Raw genomic sequence first — 24911 nt, 5'->3', positions numbered from 1 at the left:
CAAGCAGAAACATTTAGGAGAAATTGCTTCCTAAAACCCCAAATATCTCAGCATATGAAAAATAAGATAAACTTAGCATAAATGACTTTCCTGACCTTCTACTTCTTTCTTTCAAGACTCGGAACTTGCCTTGATGTACAATGATTCTTCTGTCCTGGAGAACCATCATTTGGCTGTGGGCTTTAAGTTGCTTCAGGAAGAAAACTGTGACATTTTCCAGAATTTGACCAAAAAGCAAAGACAGTCATTAAGGAAGATGGTCATTGACATTGTGAGTAACTGATAAAAAGCAAAAAAGAGAACTGTGATGTATGATGTTTTTTAAAAAAAGAAAGAGATGACGATCAAATAAAAGTTTCTTGTATATTTCAAGATATTGCTGCCCTTTCTGTCCCAGAGGCTGGCCTTGCTACTGGCAGTGATGCTTTGCTGCTAACAGTCTGGAGTTAAGAATAATGAAAAAACCTCTGTCAGCAGAAGTGCCATGCAGAAACATCCGTGACATTCTTCTTTTCTCTATGCGTTTTTCATGAGACACAGGGAAATCTCTGGTTATCAGAAACTTAATCTGTTCAGCTTTGTACATACAAAGAAATGTAGACATTATGTGTCTTAGATAAGCAGAAAATTAACCAGAATATTGTTCCTAAAGTATTCTGTGAGCAACCTGTGAATCACTCCATTGTAGTCCAGTAACCACTTTCTAGTCCAAGGAATAAAAAAACTTCAAAATGTGATGATGTCTTATCCAGAGAAATAGCCCTTTTTATCACCATGAAAGTGGCTGCTAGTGATTAATGTGTGTATGTCGTACACAAATTTATTTGGGCTTCCAGGAAACTTGACAGCAAAGAGGAGTAGATTCTGGCCCAAGAAGTAGTAAAGGATTCCTGCACAGGGCTATTAGATGACAGAATTGTTCTCCATTTCTTCTCACGTTCTCCATGATATTTTCATGTGCAAATTATGACTTTTTTCCTCTGGGCATTTTTTACTTATTAAAACACTCTTTGTCCTTTAAGGTACTTGCCACAGACATGTCAAAGCACATGAATCTATTGGCCGATTTGAAAACTATGGTTGAAACTAAGAAAGTGACGAGTTCTGGAGTTCTTCTTCTTGATAATTATTCTGATAGGATCCAGGTAAAGCATTTGACTTTGTTCTGTGTCTATGGGTGTGTGTACACACTCGTGTCTGTGTATCTAGCTTAGATAAGATTTATGTCTCCTTTCTCCTAGTTTATAATTTTGGTAGTTATAAGCAGGATTTTTATCCAGATTCTTCATCTTGAGAATTAACCAGACAAAATCCTGTTGGCCGTTGCAAGTGGAAGTGCATTAAAAAAAATAATATCCCACAAAACCAGCCACTTAAGCAGCTCTGAATTTAATGAACTGAGCACGTAAACAGTTTCTCTCATATTTAGATGCAGTAGAAGTGGCATACTTTAGGACTATTAATACAAGTGTGAACCACACACAGACACATCATGGTCGAGCTGTCTGGAACGACTCTTACACAACATGTATTTTTAAGTGTCACAGACACCTGATGTGAATTTGTAGTTAAAAGAAAAGGAACAGGTGCTAAACAGAGCATGCACTGGTTTGTTTTAGGTCCTTCAGAACATGGTGCATTGTGCCGACCTGAGCAATCCAACCAAGCCTCTCCAGCTGTACCGCCAATGGACAGACCGCATCATGGAGGAGTTCTTCCGCCAAGGGGACAGAGAGAGAGAGCGGGGCATGGAGATAAGCCCCATGTGTGACAAGCACAACGCATCTGTGGAAAAATCACAGGTGATGCCTTAAGCTTTCAGAGAGAACACAGCTACACAGAATGTTTGGTTACTTCGTTTGCACCTCATTCAGTCTTTTATTGGGTGATCTAACTTTCTTTTTGACAAGTTCAATTCCCACTTCGTGTTTGCAAGCCTCAAAATTCTTTCTTAGGATGTATATCCGTATGGTCATTTATCTATTCATAGGACAGTATATTTATTCATCATAACTCAATTCATATAGTATATTCATATGTGTGGAATTATTTCAGCTATCTCTTCTCAAAAGTGAATAAAGTTCTCTGAATCCATACGGAGTATATGGTATTATTTCAGTTTATCTGGATCCACCTATAAATGGGCTATTCTTAAATCAAGTCCAAGCCTCAAGCCAAGCAAGGTAAACAAGCAGAGATTTTTTTACATCATAAACCTGCTTTTCGATTCAGAATTCTAAAAGCTATTAATAGTTTTCTGCAGCTGGTAACAACATTTTCATAGTCTGCTACCTAAAATAGTGACTATTTTACCAGACTAAGGTTAATAGGCTTCGGTTCAGTGTTTTATTTGCAAAGCATATTACATTTATATATTTTATATAAATTCTATGTATCATATATAAAAATTTAATTCAGTATTATAAATTGAATACATTTGGGTCTCTTTTACCTTTTCCATTGTTTCTTAATCCTGTACTCACATTGGATGTGTTTTTTTAACCAGGTGGGCTTCATAGACTATATTGTTCATCCTCTCTGGGAGACATGGGCAGACCTGGTCCATCCTGACGCCCAGGACATTTTGGACACTTTGGAGGACAATCGTGAGTGGTACCAGAGCACAATTCCTCAGAGCCCCTCCCCGGCGCCCGATGACCAGGAGGAGGGCAGGCAGGGTCAGACAGAGAAGTTCCAGTTTGAACTGACTTTAGAGGAGGACGGCGAGTCAGACACCGAGAAGGACAGTGGGAGTCAAGTCGAAGAAGATACTAGCTGCAGCGACTCCAAGACGCTGTGCACTCAAGACTCGGAATCCACCGAAATCCCCCTGGATGAGCAGGTAGAAGAGGAGGCGGTGGCGGAGGAGGAGGAGAGCCAGCCCGAGGCCTGTGTCATCGGGGACCCCTCCCCGGACACGTAACAGGGCCCAGACTTCCATGCCTTTCGTTTGTGTTTTTTGTTTTTTTAAGTAGAAACGTTGTTTCCAAAGTGCATGTCACATGCCACAACCACGGTCACACCTCACTGTCATCTGCCAGGATGTTTGTGGAATAAAACTGACCTTGACGACTCAGTCTGGCGCTCAGGAATATTGTCACCAGTTTTTTCACCTCCATGTCATCAGAATGAGAGGGACCGCTTCATGGACAGCATTGTCACAGGACTGCGGCTCCGTCGAGCTGAAGAAGCCGAGAAAATCAATTCTAAAGTGTTTTCTGGGGAGTGTGGCTCATTGGGCAGCCCCAAAGTTAAGATGATTTGGGGTTTTTTTTCTTTTTATTTGTTTGCAATATTTTCAGCAGAAAGAAGGCATTATTACATGGATGCAGTGAACAGATGGGTGAAGCAACGAATGGGTCAGGAACAGGACACAGTGTGAAGCTGTTACCAGGAAAAAGATGAGCCACAGAAATTGCATAATTTTCTAATTTCAAGTCTTCCTGATACCTGACTGAATAGTGTGGTTCGGTGAGCTGCACTGACCTCTACATTTTGTATGATATGTAAAACAGATTTTTTGTAGAGCTTACTTTTATTATTAAATGTATTGAGGTATTATATTTAAAAAACTACATTCAGAACTTCATCTGCCACTGGTTATTTTTTTCTAAGGAGTAACTTGCAAGTTTTCAGTACAAATCTGTGCTACACTGGATAAACCTAATTTACAAATTTTACTTGCACCTTAGACTTCATAGCAATTAACTGATTTGTAGTGACCCATTGTTTTATATACCAATGACTTCCATATTTTAAAAACAAAAATTGACTTTATGTTGCAGGAAACCCTTTTTGTAGGTCTTCATTTACTGGCTTTTCATTTTGGTCTATTCAGACATGCAGAGTTGCTCCCCACTGACATTTCTCTTCACTGTGTGCAAAGTGAACATGTGTTCCATAATATTCTGATGTGTGTTCTGTCTAATGTATCTCAAGCCTCATGGACACTGAGTCATCAGTTGGTATTATCTGAAGCAAGTGAGAGATCTATAAATACTCAGTAGCTAAAATGGTCAGTCTTTTTTAGATATTTTCCTACTTAGTGTCTTCTGATAACTTTTTGCTGTGGTGGTAGACCCTCATTTCACAAATGCATGTCTTTGTAATAACCCACACATTTCATGCTCATTTTTATTGTTTTCACAGTCAGTTATAGTAAGAAAACCTTTTTCCCCTTGTGCTGCTTCATTATTCAGTGTGTGTTTGAACCTCTGTCCACATTTACTACGTGGGGTCTTATCAAATATATCACCACCATTCTGATGGATGCAAAGAACAGGTAGTCAAGTTAGAGTTAGCATTCTTTTCTGCCATGAGGTCGTATATAATGACTAGCTTTTACTTCTGATTTACAAAGAAAAGTTAATGGCTAGCTAGGTAATTTTTAACAATATTAGTAGAATATATTAATGAACCACCAGTACAGCGAATGCTCTTTTGTTTCTATGATTTCACCATGAGATTAAGAACTGTATGAAGAATATTCCTGAGAAGTGATTTTAAGTGTAGCAATGACTCTTCGTAAAGGACAGCCACGTAGCACATAGTAGCATTTCTTGCTTTATCAGTTATCATTGATCCAGAAATACATCTAGTAGAGGAGAACTTTAAATATGCTGATAGAAAGAAGCTGATGGTGCCCCTTGCACCAGAGATTTGGTGATATGATGCCGTTTTAAATTACTCAGTTGGGTAAGAAGATTCTGACTAAATCAAACATTAGAGATCACTCTTGGCTGAATTTAGCATCAAGAATTATATTGCAATTTTAGAGATTGATTCCCAGTATTTACCTTTCATTGGCATCTTGGGGCATTTATTTAGTCTGGACTTTCTTCCCATTTCAGCTCTTAAAAAATGTTTAGCTTCTCTGTGAAGAGTTTGGAGCTCAAATAATCATTTTTCACAGTGATATCCAAGAACTCAAGTAGAGGCTAAAGGAATATCTGACCAAGAAAATAGAACAGTAAATGAAATTGTAATCCTGAAAAATGTTTATATTGGGGATGTCTCAAGGAGCCTTCTGGGGACTAATCACTAAATCTTCAGCCAGGGAAATGACCCAAGCTGAAGATACTCACTAGTTTAATCCCCTGAGAGCCACTGATGCTTAGAAACATTGATTGAAAAATTAGGTAGCTGTGAACTTCGACATAGAGCACAGGATAGGAACTGACCAATTAATTATCAGATTTCTACCTTCCTTCCCCTGTAAAATTCAGACAGTAATCTTTCAAATAAAGTCTTATGTTTGGCAAGTTCTTGTTTCACAAGAACAATTGGCAACTTGTTTCCGTTTTGATTGTGTCTCTGATGGAGGTCTAGAAGAAAAGGCAAAGAATCTAAGGTTTATTCCTTTCTCCCAAATACACTCAATCCCTCCCTTCCCTCATGCTTGGTATTTCCCCCACAGAGTGCCTAGAACTTAAGAATGAAAAAAAAATTAAAACAGCAATATGTCACAAATCCGGACCTGAAAAGGTGTATAACAGCACCAAAAAAGGGAAACTTTTTTTTTTTTCTTCAATTTGTTGGTTTTAATGGTCACATGTGTGAAGATACCCACTGATGGACAATCAAATTGTAGGAAAAAAGTAATATCCAAAAGACAGGGACTAGTGCACTGTACAATCTGCTTCTCCTCTTCCCTCTCTCTCTCTCTCCTCTGCTCTCGCCAAAGTGTGCTTCAGAATTATACACTGCTTTAAAAAGAATACCCTTTTATAAGTGGCTTTACATTTCCTAAAATGTTGTAAGAAAATACAGTATCTGGGTACTGTATGGGGAAGAAAATGTCCAAGTTTGCATAAAACCAGTACATTTCAGCTTGCAAGTTACTAAACACAATAATGCTGTTTTAATTTTCTTTTCTTTTATGTCACTTAAAATTCACAAGAAAATAATGTAGATAAGAACAAATTGTAGACAAAGAAAAAAAAACTTGAATGAAGTGGATTTTACCGAAAGCTTTATGATACTTTTTGAATGCATTATTTATTTTTTTGTGCCATGCATTTTTTTCTCACCAAATGACCTTACCTGTAATACAGTCTTGTTTGTCTGTTTACAACCATGTATTTATTGTAATGTACATACTGTAATGTTAATTGTAAATTATCAGTTCTTATTAAAACATCATCCCGAATTGGGATGGTGTTGATATATTTGGAAACTCTTGGTGAGAGAATGAATGGTGTGTATACATACTCCTTGTACATTTTCTTTTCTTCTATAAAATAGTCTTGTCACCTTAGAGCTTGTTTATGGAAGATTCAAGAAAACTATAAAATACATATAGGTATATAAAATATAAAAAACATAGCTGCAGGTCTTTGGTCCCAGGGCTGTGCCTTAACTTTAACCAATATTTTCTTCTGTTTTGCTGCATTTGAAAGTAAGGTAATGGTGGGGTTAGGGCTGGGCATTTTGCATCTGAGCTTTGAATCAATTGGATTTCTGGCAACAGCTAGATTGTACAGAACCACGGTCAACCTCTGGAGCATTCTGAGACTCTTTTGAGAGACAACCCCTTAAATGCTTTCTGCCATGAAGCACCATAGCATATATGATGGTGTTTTTTCCTACAAGATACTAACTGAGCTGCTTCGGTTAGTTACATTTGATTTTTTTTTTTTAATTTTCAAACACTACTGGGAAAATATATTCTTGTCCAATAATTATTAAAAGTCTTTTTGACTTCTTGAGCACATGGACAAATGAACTTGATTTGAAACTAGAGCCATAGGTCATGCATGTTAGTACTTTATTATTTGGCTTCCTGCCATGTTAGGAAAACATAAAATATGAAAAAGGTCATTTTTTTAAACCGTGGAATTTTTCTTCAACTAAGATGAATCAAATCTCCTTATGTATGTAAATTCACATATAAAACACAAAGTTTTATATGACGCCAGTTCACATAGCATAATGGAGTTACCATTCTCTAGAATGTGTGTTTCTGAGAAACTTAACTTGCTTTAGAATTTTTAAATTTAACCTTGCGCAGAGGCCAGCTCCTGAAAGCTATGAAAAATTCCCAGTGGCTGATGTGGAAACCTCTTTCCACTGCTGCCCAGCCCTCAGGATATGCAACTTAAGTGAAAGGAGAGAATCTTTTTCTAGGAAAAATGAGCCTCCTTTTATTTTATTTCATTTTCTTTTTTGACACAAACTGTAGATTTTAGCAGCCCTGGCCCAAAGGAATTTGATTACTTTTGTTTTAAACAGTACAATGGGGACACTATAATTACAAAAAAGAAAAAAAATCCTTACTGATTTTAGTTGTTTCAAATTTGATTTCTTTGGATATGTTTTCAGAGTGGTCAATTGTGTGTGAGCATTACAAATGATGATTCTTTTAGTGGTTTCTTAGCCTCTCTTACAGCCCATGGGGATAGTACTGTACATCAATACCTTCATATGAAATTTTTATATGCAATGGAAATAAAAGCATGGGTTGATTCTGCCTATTTATGACTCGATCATTTACAAATAAGAGTATTCATTTAAACTCGTAGTTCAGTCAGCACATGTTTCCAAGAGCCATGAGGATTGTTAAGGTGAAATAAAGGATAGTGACATCATACATTACTACATATTTGTAGTCCAATTAAGCCAAATTATGTAGATTAATATTGCTACAGAGTAAAAAGGCAGAATTATGTAGATGGCCTATAAGACTAAGCACAGTAAAAGGCTTGGGAAGGGAACTTCGCTGATTGAGTGTTCTGGCACACTGAAAGTTATTCAGATACTCAACAGTTATTTGCTGGATCCCTACACTGCAAACTCCAAGACTGGAAGGATTCATCAGTGGACAGACATAATTCAGCTTTTGTGAGCTTAAGGTCTACGGGGGACAAAGGCATTAAACAGTCCCCTACGCAGCATCGTAAGTGTCCTTAGTACAGCAAAGAAGCTGAGGTGCTGTGATTGAGCAAGAACCTGACCTTGGTCTCTTTCAGAGGGCCAGGGCCAGAGAAGCCTTCTCTGGAAGTGATTTGGGGCTGGGCTCTGAAGGAGCCCGAAAGGTAACTTGGCAAAAAGGAAGAGGTGACAGGAAGAGAAGGGTTCAGACAGAGAAAACTTCATTTGCAAAAGTCCTAAGGTGCAAATGAGTTCCAAACCTTGGGAGAAATGGAAGAAAAGCACTCTTGCTTCCTTGATCTTTACCCCCTTACCCTGCTTTCTTTCCTTTATAACACCACAAATTGACATGTGACTTCCCTAGTGGCTCACATGGTAAAGCATCTGCCTACAATGTGGGAGACCGGGGTTCCATCCCTGGGTCGGGACAATCCCCTGGAGAAGGAAATGGCAACCCACTCCAGTACCCCTGCCTGGAAAATCCCATGGATGGAGGAGCCTGGTGGCCTACAGTCCATGGGGTCGCAAAGAGTTGGACACGACTGAGCGACTTCACTTTCTTTCTTTCACTTTCTATTTATTTGTTTATTGTCTCTTTCCCACCAGAACAGAGCTTCATGAGAGTCCAGTCTTGGCTCACCAGTGTATCCCTCACACCTCAAATGGATCCCTGGTACACAGTAGGTGTTTAATACATGTTGACTATCACTACCAAATTTATATTGGATATAATTCAATCTGGTGATCAAGACATTTAGGGTTTATAACATAAAATTAGTCTGGTTCTTTAGATAAAGAGTTCACAATTTTCTATCCGGTTGCTAACTAAAGGCTCTGCCTCTTCCTCACAAATTCTTTTTTCTTTTTTCCTGAATGGCAGAAAATCAGTTTTCATGATCAATCAGCAAAAGTTTAAGCCCTGAATGTTAACTAGTAGAATAAAGTTAAATAGAATAAGCTGTGCTCTGCCTCCTCGCCATTTCTTCCCACCACCACAGGCAACTACAGCAGGTATAGCCCCAAAAGGCCCCATCATCCCTTCCAGGAATGCTTGATCTAAATGCAGGTTCCTTCCTCAGTCTACCAGCCCTAAGTGAGATTATGCAACAAAAGAAAAGCTGCCCTTCTTTTCCCTGAATTCCCCCAGGCTGATTTAGGCCAATTTGGGTGTGCTGAGTCTACCTGGGTTTAAGTCTTTGATCTGGAAACATCTCACACACAGCTTTGAGCCTACAAGAGAAAAACATTGCGTGTTACCAGACCGCACCACCCATAACAGGGACGAACCCACACACAGAGCCTTATGTTAATGGAATTCCACCTGTGCTTCCCCAGTATGCAGATTTGGAGGCTGTTTCTGTCGCAGTTATTCTTGTATTTCCAAATGCTCAATGTCAAACTCAGTGAAATGGGTGTAAAGCTCAGCCCACGAACTCAAGCCTGTAAGATACACTGCTTGCTTTATTTATATCAGTTAACGTGGGCTCTGTGTCCCCATCTACTAATCTTAAGAATTTCTATCTCTGTCCTTATTACTACATCCCTTCTCCTTTCCAATATAAAAGTTCTCTCATCTCCAGCCTAGTATAAGCACACCTGGTGTTGTGCAGGCAGTTTCTGGGCTCTTTGCTTCCTTGTCAGGCATGTTGTATCTGCTGAGGCCAGGAATCCCGGTTTGGGGGTCCTACGTCCTTCCGCCACCATGGATGCAAAGGATACCCCCCTCCCAAGATCCAGAGCCACACTCAAAGACAATTCGAAGAAAGACCTTGACAGCTCCTCCAAGCTGGCCATACTCAGTAAAACTCTAGCCACAAACGAAGTGCAACCCTTTTCCTGTCCCACTCTATCTGCGCGGCAAACAGAGTGCAACCTACGTTTCTGTCCGGCTGTTTTTTTGGACCTCCCACCCCGACCCCAGCCGGATGATTAAGCTGCCTGCACACGTAAGAACTGACGACCTGCGTGCCTCGGGCAAGCAGAAAGCCACGCCATGTTGAGGAGACACAAAATGAAATAAACAAGGAGGCATCAGCTGTTCTTGGGCGAGAAAGGGTCCCCAGTCAAGGACTGAGGCTTTGGAAAGTAAGGGAAAACTTGAAATGTTACCTTTTCCAATGGGTCACCACAGAGATTGGGGAGAGCAGACACTGGTAAGAATTTTCACCCTTCCTTGGCTTCTGCTGTTTATCCTAGGAGCCCATGTGCAGCCTCCAGACGAATGTAGTTTTGTGTCTACTAGAATTTGACAAGATTTTTCATTAATTTTAATGTTAGCTTCCCCTGGGATGTTGAAATAACCAGTAGCAGTTTACTGGAGAATTTCAGGGAGTTTGGTTAACCCCAGGAGGGACCCTCTTTTGAGGACAGATATAGGGGCGTTCGAGTTGCTATGGAACGATTTGACAGAACTTTTTTCCCCTTTATCCTGAGTGAATGCAAATGAGAGAACTTCTGGTCCTGTGTTTTGATGGGGCCTTTCCCAGTGACTCAGTGATAAAGCATTCGCCTGCAGTGCAGGAGACCAGGGTTCAATCCCTGGGCTGAGAAGATCCCCTGGAGAAGGGAATGGCTACCTACTCCAATAGGTTTGTATGGAGAATTTCATGGACAGAGGAGCCTGGCGGGCTGCCATCTATGGGGTTGCACAGAGTCGGACACAACTGAAGCGACTTAGCAGCAGCAGCTCAGGTGCACTTCTTAACTGAATAATTGTCTCTTTAGAAAGTTCCCCATGGTGGTCATGGTAATTCTAGTTTGTCTTAGTAGGATTTTGCCATTTTTGTAGATATTTACACTTCCTGGGCCACAGTTCTTAGACATAAAATAAGCAGGTATACCGGAAGATGGCACTCAGTTCTTTGAAACTAGAAGGTCTTGTTACTTTAGCTGAGCAGATTAATACCTAAAGTGGATGTGCTGCTGGGTTGGGGCTTTTGTGGTGTTTTACAAAAGCTTTTACAAAACAGTTTTGTCGCCGAAAAACTTTAAAAATGATGAAAGTCAATTCGGGTGGTACTAACAAACTTTAATGAAATGGAAAATCTCCTTTTGGTGAACTGCCAAACAGGGCAGAAAGCAAGAAGCTTTTATGGGATAAAGAATAAAGAGCAAAGAAGAGACAAATAGAAAATACCTGCTTGGCTGGGGACAAACAGTCAACTTTGTTTGGGGTGAGAAGCCAGAGGTGGGTTGGTGTTTCGGGATTGGCTGATGAGATATGCTGCATATCTGCTCAGGAGGAGCATTTATAGGAACACGAAAGTTGTAAAATTTCGGTTTGTTGATGCAGCGTCTCAGGCAGAAGCCACTCCATCTTGGGCCTAGAAATGTATTTCATCAGTATTTTGTACATATCCCTAGATTAGATATGTACATGGCTACCCTAGGTGGTATCTTTTGAAGAAAACATACTTCTTTTGGCCCGGCTAGTAGGTATGCTTCAGTCCAATGGGGTTGCAAAGAGTTGGACGTGACTGAACAAAAACAGTAAAGATTTAAGTCAAGATGTTAATATTTGCCTATTCTATCTTGGCTAATACTGGCACTCCTCAAAATGTGGTCCTTTAACTGATCAGAACCAACTGGGTTCTTGTTAGAAATACCAATTATCAAGTCAACCTGAGATTTCTAGAGTAAGAATCTCTAGGGGTGGGTCCCAGAATCTGTCTTTTAACAAGTCATCCTGCTACTCTTCCGCACCATAAAGTTTGAGAAACACTGTTCAAGACCTCTTGGAGTTTTTTTTTTCCTCTTTTGGCTTTGCAAAAAAGGAGAAGTAATAATCTCAACCCCCTTTATAATTCATTGATTTATTCAAAAGGATGTATGTTACTACAGGAGTTTCAGCAGGTGACATGGTATAGCTAATGGCGATTGGAGAAACAATAGGAACATGTGTTTAACAAGCCAGTTACCACCCACAAGACTCAGTATTATTAATGGAGAGACACCCACCTTCACCCTCCGTCCCTGCCTCCTCCATTTTGGAGGCCTGTGGCAACCTCAGGTTGTCATCTGCACTTCTGACCTACAAGTTATAGGTTGGAGTTCCAGAGACACCCCTGTCTTGAAGTCGATTAATTTGCTTGAGTGGCTCAGAAGCACTTTACTTATGAGGTCACTGGTTTATGAGAAAGAGATATCACTCAGGAAAGCCAGGTGGAAGAGAGACATTCAGCAAGGTATGGGGAAAGGGCAGAAGCTTCCATGCCCTCTCCAAGCATACCACGCTCCCCAAATCTACAGTGTTCACCAACCTGGAATCTCTTCAAACCCCCTTTTTTTTTTCTTAATGGAGGTTTCATTGCATAAGTATGAGGAAGTAAATCATTGGCTATAGGAGATTAAGTCAACATCCAGCTCCTCTCCCTGGAAGTCATGGGTGGGATTGAAATTGGTCCCCCTGGCCGCATCCTTAAGTGTTTTCCAAGCCACTATTAACGTAGTAAAAGACAACTTAATCACTCTTTAACACTTAGGAAATTCTGAGGGTGCTAGGAGCTTTATACCCGAAACTGGGAAGAAGACCAAATACATATTTTTATTTTTATGGTAAATTACAGTATTACCTATCACACGTTGGCATGGGTTAAAGGATATATGATTAAAATGACATTCAAAGGAGAGAAGATACCATCCACCTTCACCCTGCAGGACCATTAGTGTAATAGATGAAGCCTGCACACCCGTACCCAAGCTTCAGTTGCCCCATTCCAGCTCTCAGCCATGCAGTGTGTCCCCTTCTGCTTTTGTAATTGGGTGTGAAACTATACAACACAAGGCTTGGAATCTGGCATCACACGGGGCCACCAAAGGGGCCAAATGACACACTCAGAAAGTCAGGGGCTTAACTCTGACCAGAGATGGAAGGGAAACCAGGCCGATTAACTTCTCCTTCTCTGTCCATGGGCTGCTCTGAGGCACAGCTTCCCCTTGAAGCCATTGAGACAACCCCTGCATTCTTATCAGTGAAAGCACCTCCCAAGCTGACTACAGTGTCTTTTGGCGGCATCTTGTGAGGCAGTAGCCAGTGCCAAAACATCACAACACACTGCTTCCCATCTTCCCTTCTTCCCTTCCTTTCCCTTTTCTTCCTTCCTTGCTTATTTTAGCCTAAATCCTTTTTTTTGCACCCCACTGCCCAAGGGTTTGCACCTCCCAAGTAAACTCCCATCACTTTGATCTCTGCCTCCAGCTCTGTTTCCTAGAGACTTTGAGCTCCATGCCATCCTTTACACTCAGACACCAGATCTGAGTATGTATATATTGACAAAGGAAATGGCAATCCACTCCAGTATTCTTGCCTGGAGAATTCCACGGACAAAGGAGCCTGGCAGGCTACAGTCCATGGGATCCCAAAGAATCAGACACAACTGAGTGACTAACATTATTACTACTATGTGTATATATGTGTATGTGCCACTGTGTTTAAATAAGGCCCCTGGATATTATAGGCAGAGATTGCCCCTTCATCTTTGTTTTCCTATAGCTTAGTTCAGCGTCGTCATATAGCAGGTATTCATTAAACAGGAAAAGAATGACAGGTGGATAATTGCCTGAAAGAATGAGGTTAATGATGAAGAATAGACAGGGAGAGTATGCACTGGCCTAGAGATTGGGTAAACAGGAGTGACACAGTTAAGGGACCAGAGGTAGCTAGAGGAAGCACCCCGAGTAGAAGTTGAAGGGATTAGTTCATCTAACCAGGAAGAATAAGAGAGATGCTGTGGCAACCATCACCTTCCAGGAAGTTTTATCTGCTCCCACCGGGAAAGGACACTCGGGCTCACCTGCTCTGTCATCACCGCCCTCCACTGCATGTGTGACCTGGGGAGTGGAGGTTGGAATGTGTTTGACTCTTGTGAAGGCAAGGAATTCTGGGGGGATGTGGTCTCTTCTCAGTCCTGCGGGCTGATTCTGAGCCTTTTATGGAATCCCTGCATCCTTTCCAGTGTTTAGATTAGGACTGGCTTGCAGGGCTGCCTTTCTAGACAGTGAAGCATAGGTAACTCCTGGGAAAGGCTTCCTCACTCTTACAGAAGGAGAAAAGGAAGGGGCTGAGCTTTGGAAATGGTTCCTTAGGCTGCCATGGTTGGACTGTTATCTTAAGACCATGAGAGGAATTATCTGAAAACAGAGAGAACATACTAAGGATGACAGAATTGAAGACAGCGTGAGTCTTGGAAGATGTTTTTCAAGCTGCTAATATAATCAACTTCTAAAGCTAATTATTTAAGATAAGGACCAGTTTTTATAATAGACGCCATTTCAGTCAGACCTTCTATTACTTGCCCCTGAAAGAATCCTAATACCTCCATGATCTGTTCCAACAATGTGCCAGAGAGTCTGGGTGGGGGGGTGGCATGCCTGGCATGCTGAAAAGGTTGGGACTTTGTCCCCAATTAGCTGAGTGACTATAGGCATGTTAATTAATCTCTGAATCCTACCTTTTCTCATTTTAAATATGAGAATTGTGATATTAGAATCTACTCTAATTTTTCAGTGTTATGAAAGTAAATGAATTAATAAATGCTAATCTCACTATAAATTATGATATTAGAATCTACTATAATTTTTCACAGTGTTATGAAAGTAAATGAATTAATAAATGCTAATCTCACTATAAACATTAGACAGTACTTTCCAGCTGCAGCTTGTGAGCCATTAATGGATTGTGAAATCAAAAGATAGTTGCATTGAGGACTAAAAATTAAAAGAACTAAAATGGAACAGAAAATACTGCTGTTACCACACATAGTAAGTTTAGTCTTCTAAAATTATTGTTTAATTCACATGTGTAGTTGTACATGCATGCTTGTGTGTATGTGCATAGCTGTCAGGTTAAATATATTTCTTGCTTTAGGTCATACACAAAAATGTTTGTGAAGCATGGGTTTAGAGTAAAATGAATACCTGAGGCCAGTCAAATAAGAGTGAACACAGAAAATGGTCTTCAGGTGAATTGTGATGTGCAGTGTCTCCTGGGAAAAGATGGAGAACAATGGAATATACCCAGATCCCGTAGGATACCCAACACCTTATTGGAAAGTTGGCTGCTTTGGGGGACAGGTAGCTTTGCTGTGTTTTGTAAACACAGAGTACCTGCTTAATTTTATACTCCCTTTTCACCAACATACATCCTAGAGAGCCATGGCTAGAGAAAAGAGAAGAGTGAATTTAACAATTCTTATAGCCTAGACAAACAGGAGACACCTGTGTGAAGGTGTGACTTGTCTACCATCACCTTTAATCACCATGGAGTTCAAGTATGTGCACAAGGCAAGAAAAGCAAGAATTACTCCAGTACAAAGGAAAGAATAACATCAAATCCTTTCAAAATGCAGGTTTTGCCCTGGATTGTTTTTCTTCTCTTAATGAGCAAGGAGAGAAGACTAGAAAAAATTGTTTAGATCATTCATACATATCTGGGAGAGGTCTAGTGCCTTCAGCCATGCAGAGAGAAAGGCAAATTCAAAATCAACTGAGCAATAATTGCCCATGTCTATGGACCACTGTCTTAGTTGCTTTAAGGGACTGGTGCTTGACTCTTGCTTTTGAGGAGTTTTCAGTTTGGTCGGAAAAGGATGAAGTAAAAGGAAGGAATCAGAGAGGACTATAGTGAGCATTAGGGCTGCCCAGGTGGCACTAGTGGCAAAGATCCTGTCTGCCAATGTAGGAGACGTAAGAAACATGGGTTCGATCCCTGGGTCGGAAAGATCCCCTGGAGGAGGGGATGGCAACTCACTCCAGTATTCTTGCCTGGAGAATCCCATGGACAGAGGAGTCTGGCGGGCTACAGTCCATAGGGCCACAGACTCAGACACAACTGAAGCGACTTAGCACACACACACACACACACACACACACACACACACACGCATAGTGAGCACTGAGACTTCGTCACACTTTGAGCTTTCTCATTTCAAGTTGACACAAGCCCAATATTCCCTCTGTTTTACAGAGAAGTCAAAGGAGGCTGAAAAAGATGAGGTCTCTCATTCAAAATGTCAGAGCTGATATTTAAACATAAGCCCGTTTGTCTCTCAAGTCACCTGTATTCCCTGGAGAGGAGAATCTTTACCCTGATTGTTGCTTAAGTATTTTTACTTCTTTTGCTTAAGTTCCTTACCTTGTCAGCTGTGAGTATTCAAGTTATTATTTAGGGGATTTATTTTTTATCTCAAATCTCCATCTTCTTCAATAGTTACTATCGTTAAAGTAGTTAACATGTTGGGAATGTGGACATTTTGCTGTACACTGAGCAGATACTTAACATACATTATTACCAGATCTCACTGCCAAAGCTGATGGTCACCTCCTTCCCCTCTCTCTTCCTCTTCTCATTTTAGAAATTAGAAATACAAGAGAAATACAGAAAAGTCAAAAACAAACTGACAACCCTGTGTCCTCAGTAGATGGCCGAGCAGGGTTTCTAACCTGTGCTCACTGACTTGTGACTAAACCTCTAACATGTACACGGAGCTTCCCTTGTGGCTCAGCTCATGAAGAATCCACCTGCGATGCGGGAGACCTAGGTTCGATCCCTGGGTTGGGAAGATCTCCTGGAGAAGGGAAAGGCTACCTACTCCAGCATTCTGGCCTGGAGAATTCCATGGACTGTATAGACCATGGAGTCACAAAGAGTCGGACACAATTGAGCGACTTTCACTTCCCTAACATGTACACATATATGTATGTGTTTGTGTTTAAAACATTTTTATTCTCATGTTTGAAACCAGTCAGATAAGCATGAACACAGAAAATCCTAGCAATTCATTCTCCGTATTCCCGGCCCTTCCCAAATGCTCTACAAACGCCTCTTTGTAGCAGCCAGTCTTATCCATTTTCTTTAAGTTGATGAAGATCACTGTATTCAGTGCTCATGCAACATTCGGACAATGATAAGTATTTTTTTTACCAAGAGTTGAATTGTGGCGTGGTGGAATATGCCACCATGTTTGCCAACTCTGGAACCTAGAAAGAGGAAGAAGATCACAAGTTTTGGTTCCTGCCAACATCCTCCATTTTTCTCTGATTTACGCATGTGCCAACAAGCAGCTGGGCTCAAAACACAGACTCACCTTGCCAGGAAGGCCCTCAGAGACTCACCCCTGCTGCTGGGACCTCCTTTTCACCCTGCATAGTCTTGAGGAGAGAGGGGGAGTTCTCCAAGAGTGTTTTGTAATTTCATGTGACCTATGTGAACTCTTTCTTTAACTAAAGAAATAAAAGTGTTTCTTCCTTTAATGCAGACCTCAAGAGAACTTCTGGGTTCAGGTTCCCTGGTACAAGGACCACGTCCTTCTGCCAGAATTACTGCCAGGCCTGCTGTTGACTTGGGCAGTGGTGTTTAAAAGGACACTGATGAGAAGATTTGAAGAACTGACATTCTTTACTGTCCATCACCAACCTTTAGAGCTTTGTATCCAAGAAAATAGCCACATGGTGATAGTAGCCTAAGAAAAAAAGGATGCAAAGGGTATTTTCCTCCAGGGCAGTCCAGGATATTGCTGTGAGTAGTCAGGGTCCAGTGCTGCCAACTCACGGGGGCTGAGGCCTTGGTGGGCCTTTGGGACCCTGGAAGATACATGGAACACTCTGGACCCAGGGTGAGACACACCTGGTGTTACATGCATCACCCTGTACACGTTTTCAACTAATCTGACCTCTAGTTTTCATTCTTATGGAAGCTATTTCAACATGGGTATTATGTTAATTAACTATTTTTCATAATTTTATAGACGTAGTATTGGTACATTATTTAAAAAGTCCAATATTTACCTAACTCATTACCATATATTAGTCTCCTTGGGCTGCCATAGCACAGTGTCACAGATTGGGTGGCTTGAAAAACAGAAATTTATTTTTTCACAGTTCTGGAGGCCATAAGCCCTAGATTGGTGTGTCAACAGGTTTGATGTCTCCTGAGGGCGTCTCTCCTTGGCTTGCAGACAGCCGCCTTTTCCCTGTGTCCTCACATGGTCTTCCCTCTGCATGCACATCCCTGGTGTCTCTGGGGGTCCAGATCTCTTCCCATGAGGACACCAGTCAGACTGGATTAGGTCCACCCGTATGACCTCCTTTGATCGTAATCACTTCTTTAAATGCCTTGCCTCCAAATACAGTCACATTCTGAGGTGTTGGAGGGTTAGGACTTTAACCCATAGAATTGAAAGGGACACTATTCAGCCCATAACAACCAACAAAGAGAAATCCTGTACCTACCCTGCATGCCCTGGTTCCACTTCCTGAGGGCCTAACCTTCCTTTTCCTTCCTATATTTACTGCCATATTTATAAATGACTTATATGTACTACAGTTTCTTGCTCTTCTGATTTTAGCTATAACCTCTGACTTTTGTTATCAGAAATAAGGATATGCCCTCAGTTCCCATCCCCACATGCTTTTTTGAAGTCTTCTAGAATTGTATCGTATTTTTTGGTTAGATTATTATTAAAAGTTTGCATTGTTATAGTTATGTAAAAAATATTTACTGCCAATCCATGTAGTTTGTTATAATTCCATTTGTATTTTCTGGTAGGGTCTTTCTAGGAGATAATAATTATTTCCATTTTTATTAGTTTTCAACATCATTATCACTGTCCATTCCATATTCTCCACTGAAGGGACTCTCCCTTCATTATTGTGAACACATCCAGGAGTCCTGGTTTTCACTGGTTCACCTGCTCCATCTGAGATAGTCATTTTCCCAGATTGTGGCTTTGAGATCTTGTCTTTACTGCTGTTCTTGGATTTTCATTCAGCATCCTCCTGGAGAGTCCCTTCCCCTCTTGCTATACTGGGTCTTCTGTTTCCTGGATCTTAGTGTCTTCAGTTGTCTTAGCTTACCTCATATTTTGCTTACTTTGGTGTAGCTCATGTGCTAGTAGCTTCCTGAGAAAGAATGCCTAGAAGGTAAATGTGAAAAGATTTTGAATATGAGAGTCCTTTATTTCACTCTGGTATTTGCATGATAATCAAATGGAGAATTTTGAGTTGGAAATACATGTCCTCTCAGAGACATTAATTTCCTGAGTTGGCACTGAGGAATCTACTGACTTTCTGATCCTTAACTTTTGTACATCACCAGTTTTTCCTTTGCTGTTGTTTTTCTTTATTTTCTTGATGTTTTTAAGATCTTCTCTTTGTCCCATTTCCAATCAGTGTTCCTGTTTTCAGAACCCACCTGCACTCCCATTTCCACAGATCCCTGGACTCTTCAGTTTCTGAGCCTTTCTGGGATTCTGAGAGCAAATTGCTCATTGATGGTCTTCCCTTGCTTTGTAGTGGGGGTTTTGCTAATTCTGCTCCTGTTACCTTTCCATCTGCTTCCAGCTTCTACTGTGTGGTTGTACAGGTATAGGTAAATATTCAAAATACAGTCACGTTCTGAGTCACATTTCCATTCTCTTAGTCCTTGTGTGTTTATACTTTTAAGGAAAATCCTTTCACTGCCATCTTTGTGGAAAAATATACAAATATGAGGGCTTCCTTGATAGCTCAGCTGGTAAAGAATCCACCTGCAATGCAGGAGACTCTGGTTCGATTCCTGGGTCAGGAAGTTCCCCTAGAGAAGGGATAGGCTACCCACTCCAGTATTCTTGGGCATCCCTGGTGGCTCAGATGGTAAAGAATCCGCCTGCAATGTGAGAGACCTGGGTTCGATCCCTGGGTTGAGAAGATCCCCTGGGGGAGGACATGGAAACACACTCCAGTATTCTTGCCTGGAGAGTTCCCATGGACAGAGGAGCCTGGTGGGCTACAGTCCATAGGATTACAAAGAGTTGGACACGACCAAGCAACTAAGCACAGCACAGCACACAGCACATACAAATATGACTATACAACCCCCCCTTGGTTAAGTGGAAGTTCCTCACAGAATTATCATAAAATTCAAAATTTTGTGTTTATATATATATATATATATATATATATATAAAACTACTTATCTGTAGAACCTGTTACATAGCAGGCACTGAAAATATCATATTTATGTGTATATGTGTGTAGCATGGGGCTGCTGCTGCTGCTAAGTCGCTTCAGTCGTGTCCGACTCTGTGCGACCCCATAGACGGCAGCCCACCAGGCTCCCCCGTCCCTGGGATTCTCCAGGCAAGAACATGGAGTGGGTTGCCATTTCCTTCTCCAAAGCGTGCAAGTGAAAAGTGAAAGTGAAGTCACTCAAGGCTAACAGGGACTTAAACACGCTGAGGGTCATATGGCCTGGAAGCAATCTTTGCATGAAGACTTTGTTGTTGTTTAGTTGCAAAGTTGTGTCCCACTCTTTGTGACCCCATGGACTGTAGCTCACCAGGCCCCTCTGTCCATGGTATATCCCAGGCAAAAATACTCCGGTTACGATTTTCTTCTTCAGAGGATCTTCCTAGCCCAGGGATCAAACCCACGACTTCTGCATTGGCAGGCAGATTCTTTATCACTGAGCCACCAGGGAAGCCCTTGTGAAGACTTACAAACATCTTTAAAAACAAAAAGTCTTCTGACATGTGTGAGTAAACCTACAGTCAAAGAGAGAGATATGTCTGAACATAGGATGGTTTATTTTGTTGCTAGACTCTGCCTTTCTCAGCCTCATGGATTCATGCCTATGCCCTTGATAGAGAAAAAATGTCTAAAAAGAAATGCAGCAGGCTTTGGTTTTAGTTCAGTATTTGGCCAAAACCTGCTAGTCTGCTTTCAGCCTTCAGAAAGCGCACTTCATTATTTCTGGCATCTATGCATCAATGATGATGTAGTTACAAATGTTATCAGTGTAACAGCATCAGAGACATGAAGGAGGCATGTAATTAAAGGTGTTATTAATATGCCTATACTGTCTTTAAAATCCAGCTTTAGAGATGAAATCTACGGTGTGTGAGAGGGGAATTACCCTCAGTGAAGGCTATAGAAAGATTTTGAATATTTACCTATAACTTGCTGAAAGGACACTCAGAGAAGGTGCTGCAGGAGTTTGAAGGCACTGGGTAAGAGCTAGACAAATCAGTTTGCCACTCACATTCATCAGAATTGATAATTAAAATTACGAAAGTTCTGTGATATCTAGGAGCTGCTGCACTGAAAGTAAAGACTTAAGGGGAAAATACCAATAGATAAAGAGAAAAGAATCAGCAAAGGGATTTTCAGTTAATCAACCGAGAATATTTCTTGATCATACTTTGTTGTCGGGATTCTAAAGAAGTGGCCAGAGAGACTAGGAGGAAAGAAAAAAAGAGGGCATCATCTTGGGATCCTATGTCAGTTGGTTAATGAGATAGTATTTTATACATTACAAATCTGGGCAGAAACCAAGAACAACAGTGGGGATATGGGATGTGAATTTGGTCATGGTCAAGATGTGGGTAAATTCAGTGATTTTGAAATGTAATCAGGTGGGAAAGATGCCCCCCAAATCTAGCTGTTGGAAAATTTACAAACACGTGATTAGTAACAAGCATACTTAAAAGCTAATGGCAGAAAGTGACAGCAGTGGTTACCTGAGGGTCACAAATGAACTGGGTTTCCTGGATAGCTCAGCAAACAGGCTGTGTTGGAGGAAAGCACCAGATAGTTGTAAGAGGAGGGATTCTTCTTTTTCATTCTCCTGAGAGACTTCACCTTGGAAAATGATGGCATCATTGATGCCTTTTTGGAAGGCAAAACCAAAAGATCATTTTGAGTTATAATGACCTTGAACTTGTGTCCAGATGTGGCCAGCCTATTGCAGAGAGCTTATTTACCTGATCATTTCCCCTCAGATTGTGAGCCCTATTCCCCCACCCCCATCCCCCCATTGCTGTCACCCCACCAGCTCCAGTTCCTTTCAAATGCCAGCTGAAAGCATTTATTTTTCTCTGTCACCCATACCCCTTAATTTGCAGCTTCACTGGCTTTTGCTTAGTTTTAGTAATCCTTGGTGATTGTTTCCTCACTGGCAATTGTAAGAAGTGTTTGGTGGTATTGTTGTTTGGGGGAGTGAGGGAAATGCTATCGTTGGAACTCCATGGCCTTTAAATCCAGTTTGGTGCCAGTATACTGGGAAATTCTCCTGCCCTTGTGGGAGTATTTCATTCTTACACACTAGGGACGTCCCAAGAGATCCACCCCAGTGCACCATTCACAATAGGGTTTGACTTTTAAATAGCTTTTCATTTGGTTGGAAAGAGCAGATTCCCACACGGTTTTTTGGAATGCATGGAAAAACCCTATCATTTTCCTGTCTCAACACCCTCTTCACATGTAGCCCACACAGTTCTTTGCTTTACAAGAGAGAGAGGGATAGAGGGAGGGAGAAGGAGAGAGGTCACAGATGACGCTCAGGGCTCAGCAATGACCTTTCCTTCTTAGCTGTTCTGTGTAAGGTATATTCCTTCACTAGGCAGCATGCAGAAATAATGAGTGGGCAGGAGCTTTATTCTACGCTAGTGTCACCACCCCCACCACCCACATGGCCTCATGACTACATTACAGTGGCTTCCTTTTGTTTCCATGAAACACTTCTGACTATGAAAAGACTTATAAAAGGAGTATGTGCTCATTGTCGAAAACTTGGATGGTGCCAAAAAGCATACAAGGGCAGAATAACAAAGAAAAAAGCCTCAGAATACCACTCCCAGGGCCAGCTACTCAAAACTTTGTGGTATTACAAATCAAGAATTTGTTTAATAATTTATTAAATATTTATCGAGTGCTTATACTATACCATGCATTATGCTAGTTGCTGCAAATACAGAGGCAAACGATGAGGTCCTTACTCTTGTGAAAATGTGCCTGTGTTAATGCAGGTCCTGTCTGAGATGTTTCCTGACCTTTTGTCTCCTGCACGAGGTGTTTCTGCAATCATAAAAGGCTCACTTCCTAAGGCATCTCTAGTCTGGGTTAGCTGATCCCTCTCCTGTCTTTATGCAAGAATGATATCCTGCCCGTTTTCACAGCCATTGCCAGGCGCACAGCCGTTGTCTGTGAACTCATGAAGTTAGAGTGTCCCAGCAGCAATGATCTCTTGCCTGTCTACCATATGACCCAACAGTCCCTCTACTGGGCATATGCCCTGAGGAAACCAGAACTGAAAAAGACACATGTGCCCCAGTGCTCATTGCAGCACTATTTACAATGGCTAGGACATGGGAGCAACCTAGCTGTCCATCAACAGATGAATGGGTAAAGAAGCTGGGATATTACTCAGCATAAAAAGGAACACATTTGAGTCAGTTCTAATGAGGTGGATGAACCTAGAGCCTATTATATAGAGTGAAGTAAGTCAGAAAGAGAAAAATATGGTATATCAACACATACATGTGGAATCTAGAAAGATCTAGAAATACTGATGAGCATATTCGCAGGGCAGCAGTGGAGACAAAGACATAGAGAACAGACTTGTGGACACAGTGGGTGAAGCTGAGGAGTGGGACGGATTTAGAAACTAACATGGAAACATACACACTACCATATGTAAAACAGGTAGCCAGTGGAAATTTGCTGTATGATGTAGGGAGCTCAAGCCCCACGCTCTGTGACAACCTAGAGGGGTGAGATGGGGTGGGAGACAGGTTCTTGAGGGAAGGAACATATGTATACCTATGGCTGATTCATATTGATGTATGGCAGAAACTAACAATATTGTAAAGCAACTATCCTCCAATTAAAAATAAATTTTAAGCGAATGGTTTCCTTGATAGAAATGACAGTGAGTTAGAGAGGGTATAGAGGTGAGGGGAAAGGAATAGCCCTGGCAGGTTGCTGTGCTGTTGATCTGGGAGATGGTGAGGGGGGAGGCAGTACACGGGCCAGAGAAGTACTTAGTGTTAGGTGGGGATGACTTTATTATGACACAGGATTGAGGAAAAATCAAGTAGAGAAGGAAAGGTTGAAGATTGAAAATAAAGGGCTAACTGATGAAACAGACTCACTGACGAGAGGTCCAGAATAGACTGGTCTATCCATACAAGGGTGGTGGCACTGCCAGGAGGCACCTTGGAATTGTGTGGGTTATCAGGGTGATTTGGGGCTGTTAAGGCATCTAATGAGCAGAATCCAGAGATGTGGTATGTCCTGCACTGGGTGATATAGTGAAGAAAGTTTCCACATTCCAAGCAGCTTTCAAATGAGCTACTAGTCAGGGAAGTGAAAACTCTATTTAGAATTATCTGAGCCTGGAACCTAGCACTGTTTTTCAGTGACAGAAAGTAATTTTTACATAGTTTTAATATAGATTAAATTTCACAAAGATTCAACCACAGTGTAAATCAAGGGAAGATTTCACTGGGAAATCTTTATATATATAAAATGCTTTATAAAGCATTACTTATCATTTTGAAATGTCATTTTTATTCCTATTAGAAGTGAAAGTGCTAGTCACTCAGTCTCATCTGCTCTTTGTGACCCCATGGACTGTAGCCCACCAGGTTCCTCTGTCTATGAAATTCTCCAGGCAAGAATACTGGAGTGGGTAGCCATTTCTTTCTCCAGGGGATCTTCCCAACCCAGGGATTGAACCCGAGTCTCAGGCATTGCAGGAAGATTATTTACCATCTGAGCCACTAGGGAAGCCCATGAGTTCTAAGATTAAGTACCTGAGTCTGTCTACACATTCATAATTACCACACAGTGATTCTACATTGAGATATAAGGATTTCTCTACCTTATTGTGTAGTCAGTATAATAGTACTTGAGCCTTTACATATTGAAAAGCGTATTACTTTCCTTTTATTTTGTAATTATGTTATTAAATCAATTAAAATGTAATTATGTATTTAGGTAGGTTATGTTCGTTTCTCAATATTAAAGGGGAAGAGAGTTACAAAATAATTTTTAATGAAATGAGGGCATTGGATCTGATTCAACTGAGAATCACCAGCAAAAATAGAAACATTTAGCAGGAGAAGCTTTTAAACACTGTGCTGGAGAAGGCAGTAAGGATGGATGAGGCACAGAGTCGAAGGAAGAGGGGCATGGAGTTGAGGAAATCATCCTGTCCTTTATCCTCTGTCAAGTAAGAGTTTTAAGATGTGTTTAGAGTGAAGGAGGGAGTGAAATTGAAGGTGGCA

General features: G+C 41.1%; 1 protein-coding gene and 1 long non-coding RNA gene across 10 annotated transcripts in view; both read left to right on the top strand.

The window, feature by feature from the left end:
- PDE4D (phosphodiesterase 4D) overlaps nt 1–7472 on the top strand; it is a 1572405-nt gene extending 1564933 nt beyond the window's left edge. For all 9 annotated transcript variants that reach the window (XM_081524288.1, XM_081524289.1, XM_081524290.1 and 6 more), the window contains 4 exons: nt 117–271; nt 1023–1145; nt 1620–1802; nt 2507–7472. In XM_081524288.1, coding sequence (XP_081380414.1) covers nt 117–271; nt 1023–1145; nt 1620–1802; nt 2507–2923 — 878 coding nt within the window. In that variant the 3' untranslated portion in view covers nt 2924–7472. The remainder of the gene's footprint in view (nt 1–116; nt 272–1022; nt 1146–1619; nt 1803–2506) is intronic.
- Nucleotides 7473–9809: 2337 nt separating this feature from the next.
- Nucleotides 9810–24911, top strand: part of LOC145519063 (uncharacterized) — a 62628-nt gene continuing 47526 nt past the window's right edge. The window contains exon 1 of the long non-coding RNA XR_014063499.1: nt 9810–10022. This is a non-coding gene — a long non-coding RNA (uncharacterized LOC145519063). The remainder of the gene's footprint in view (nt 10023–24911) is intronic.

The sequence above is a fragment of the Giraffa tippelskirchi genome, chromosome 8 (genome assembly GCF_054371585.1).
Source record: "Giraffa tippelskirchi isolate mGirTip1 chromosome 8, T2T-mGirTip1v1.2.pri, whole genome shotgun sequence".
Lineage (NCBI taxonomy): Eukaryota > Metazoa > Chordata > Mammalia > Artiodactyla > Giraffidae > Giraffa > Giraffa tippelskirchi.
This window is presented reverse-complemented; position numbering and strand designations above follow the sequence as displayed.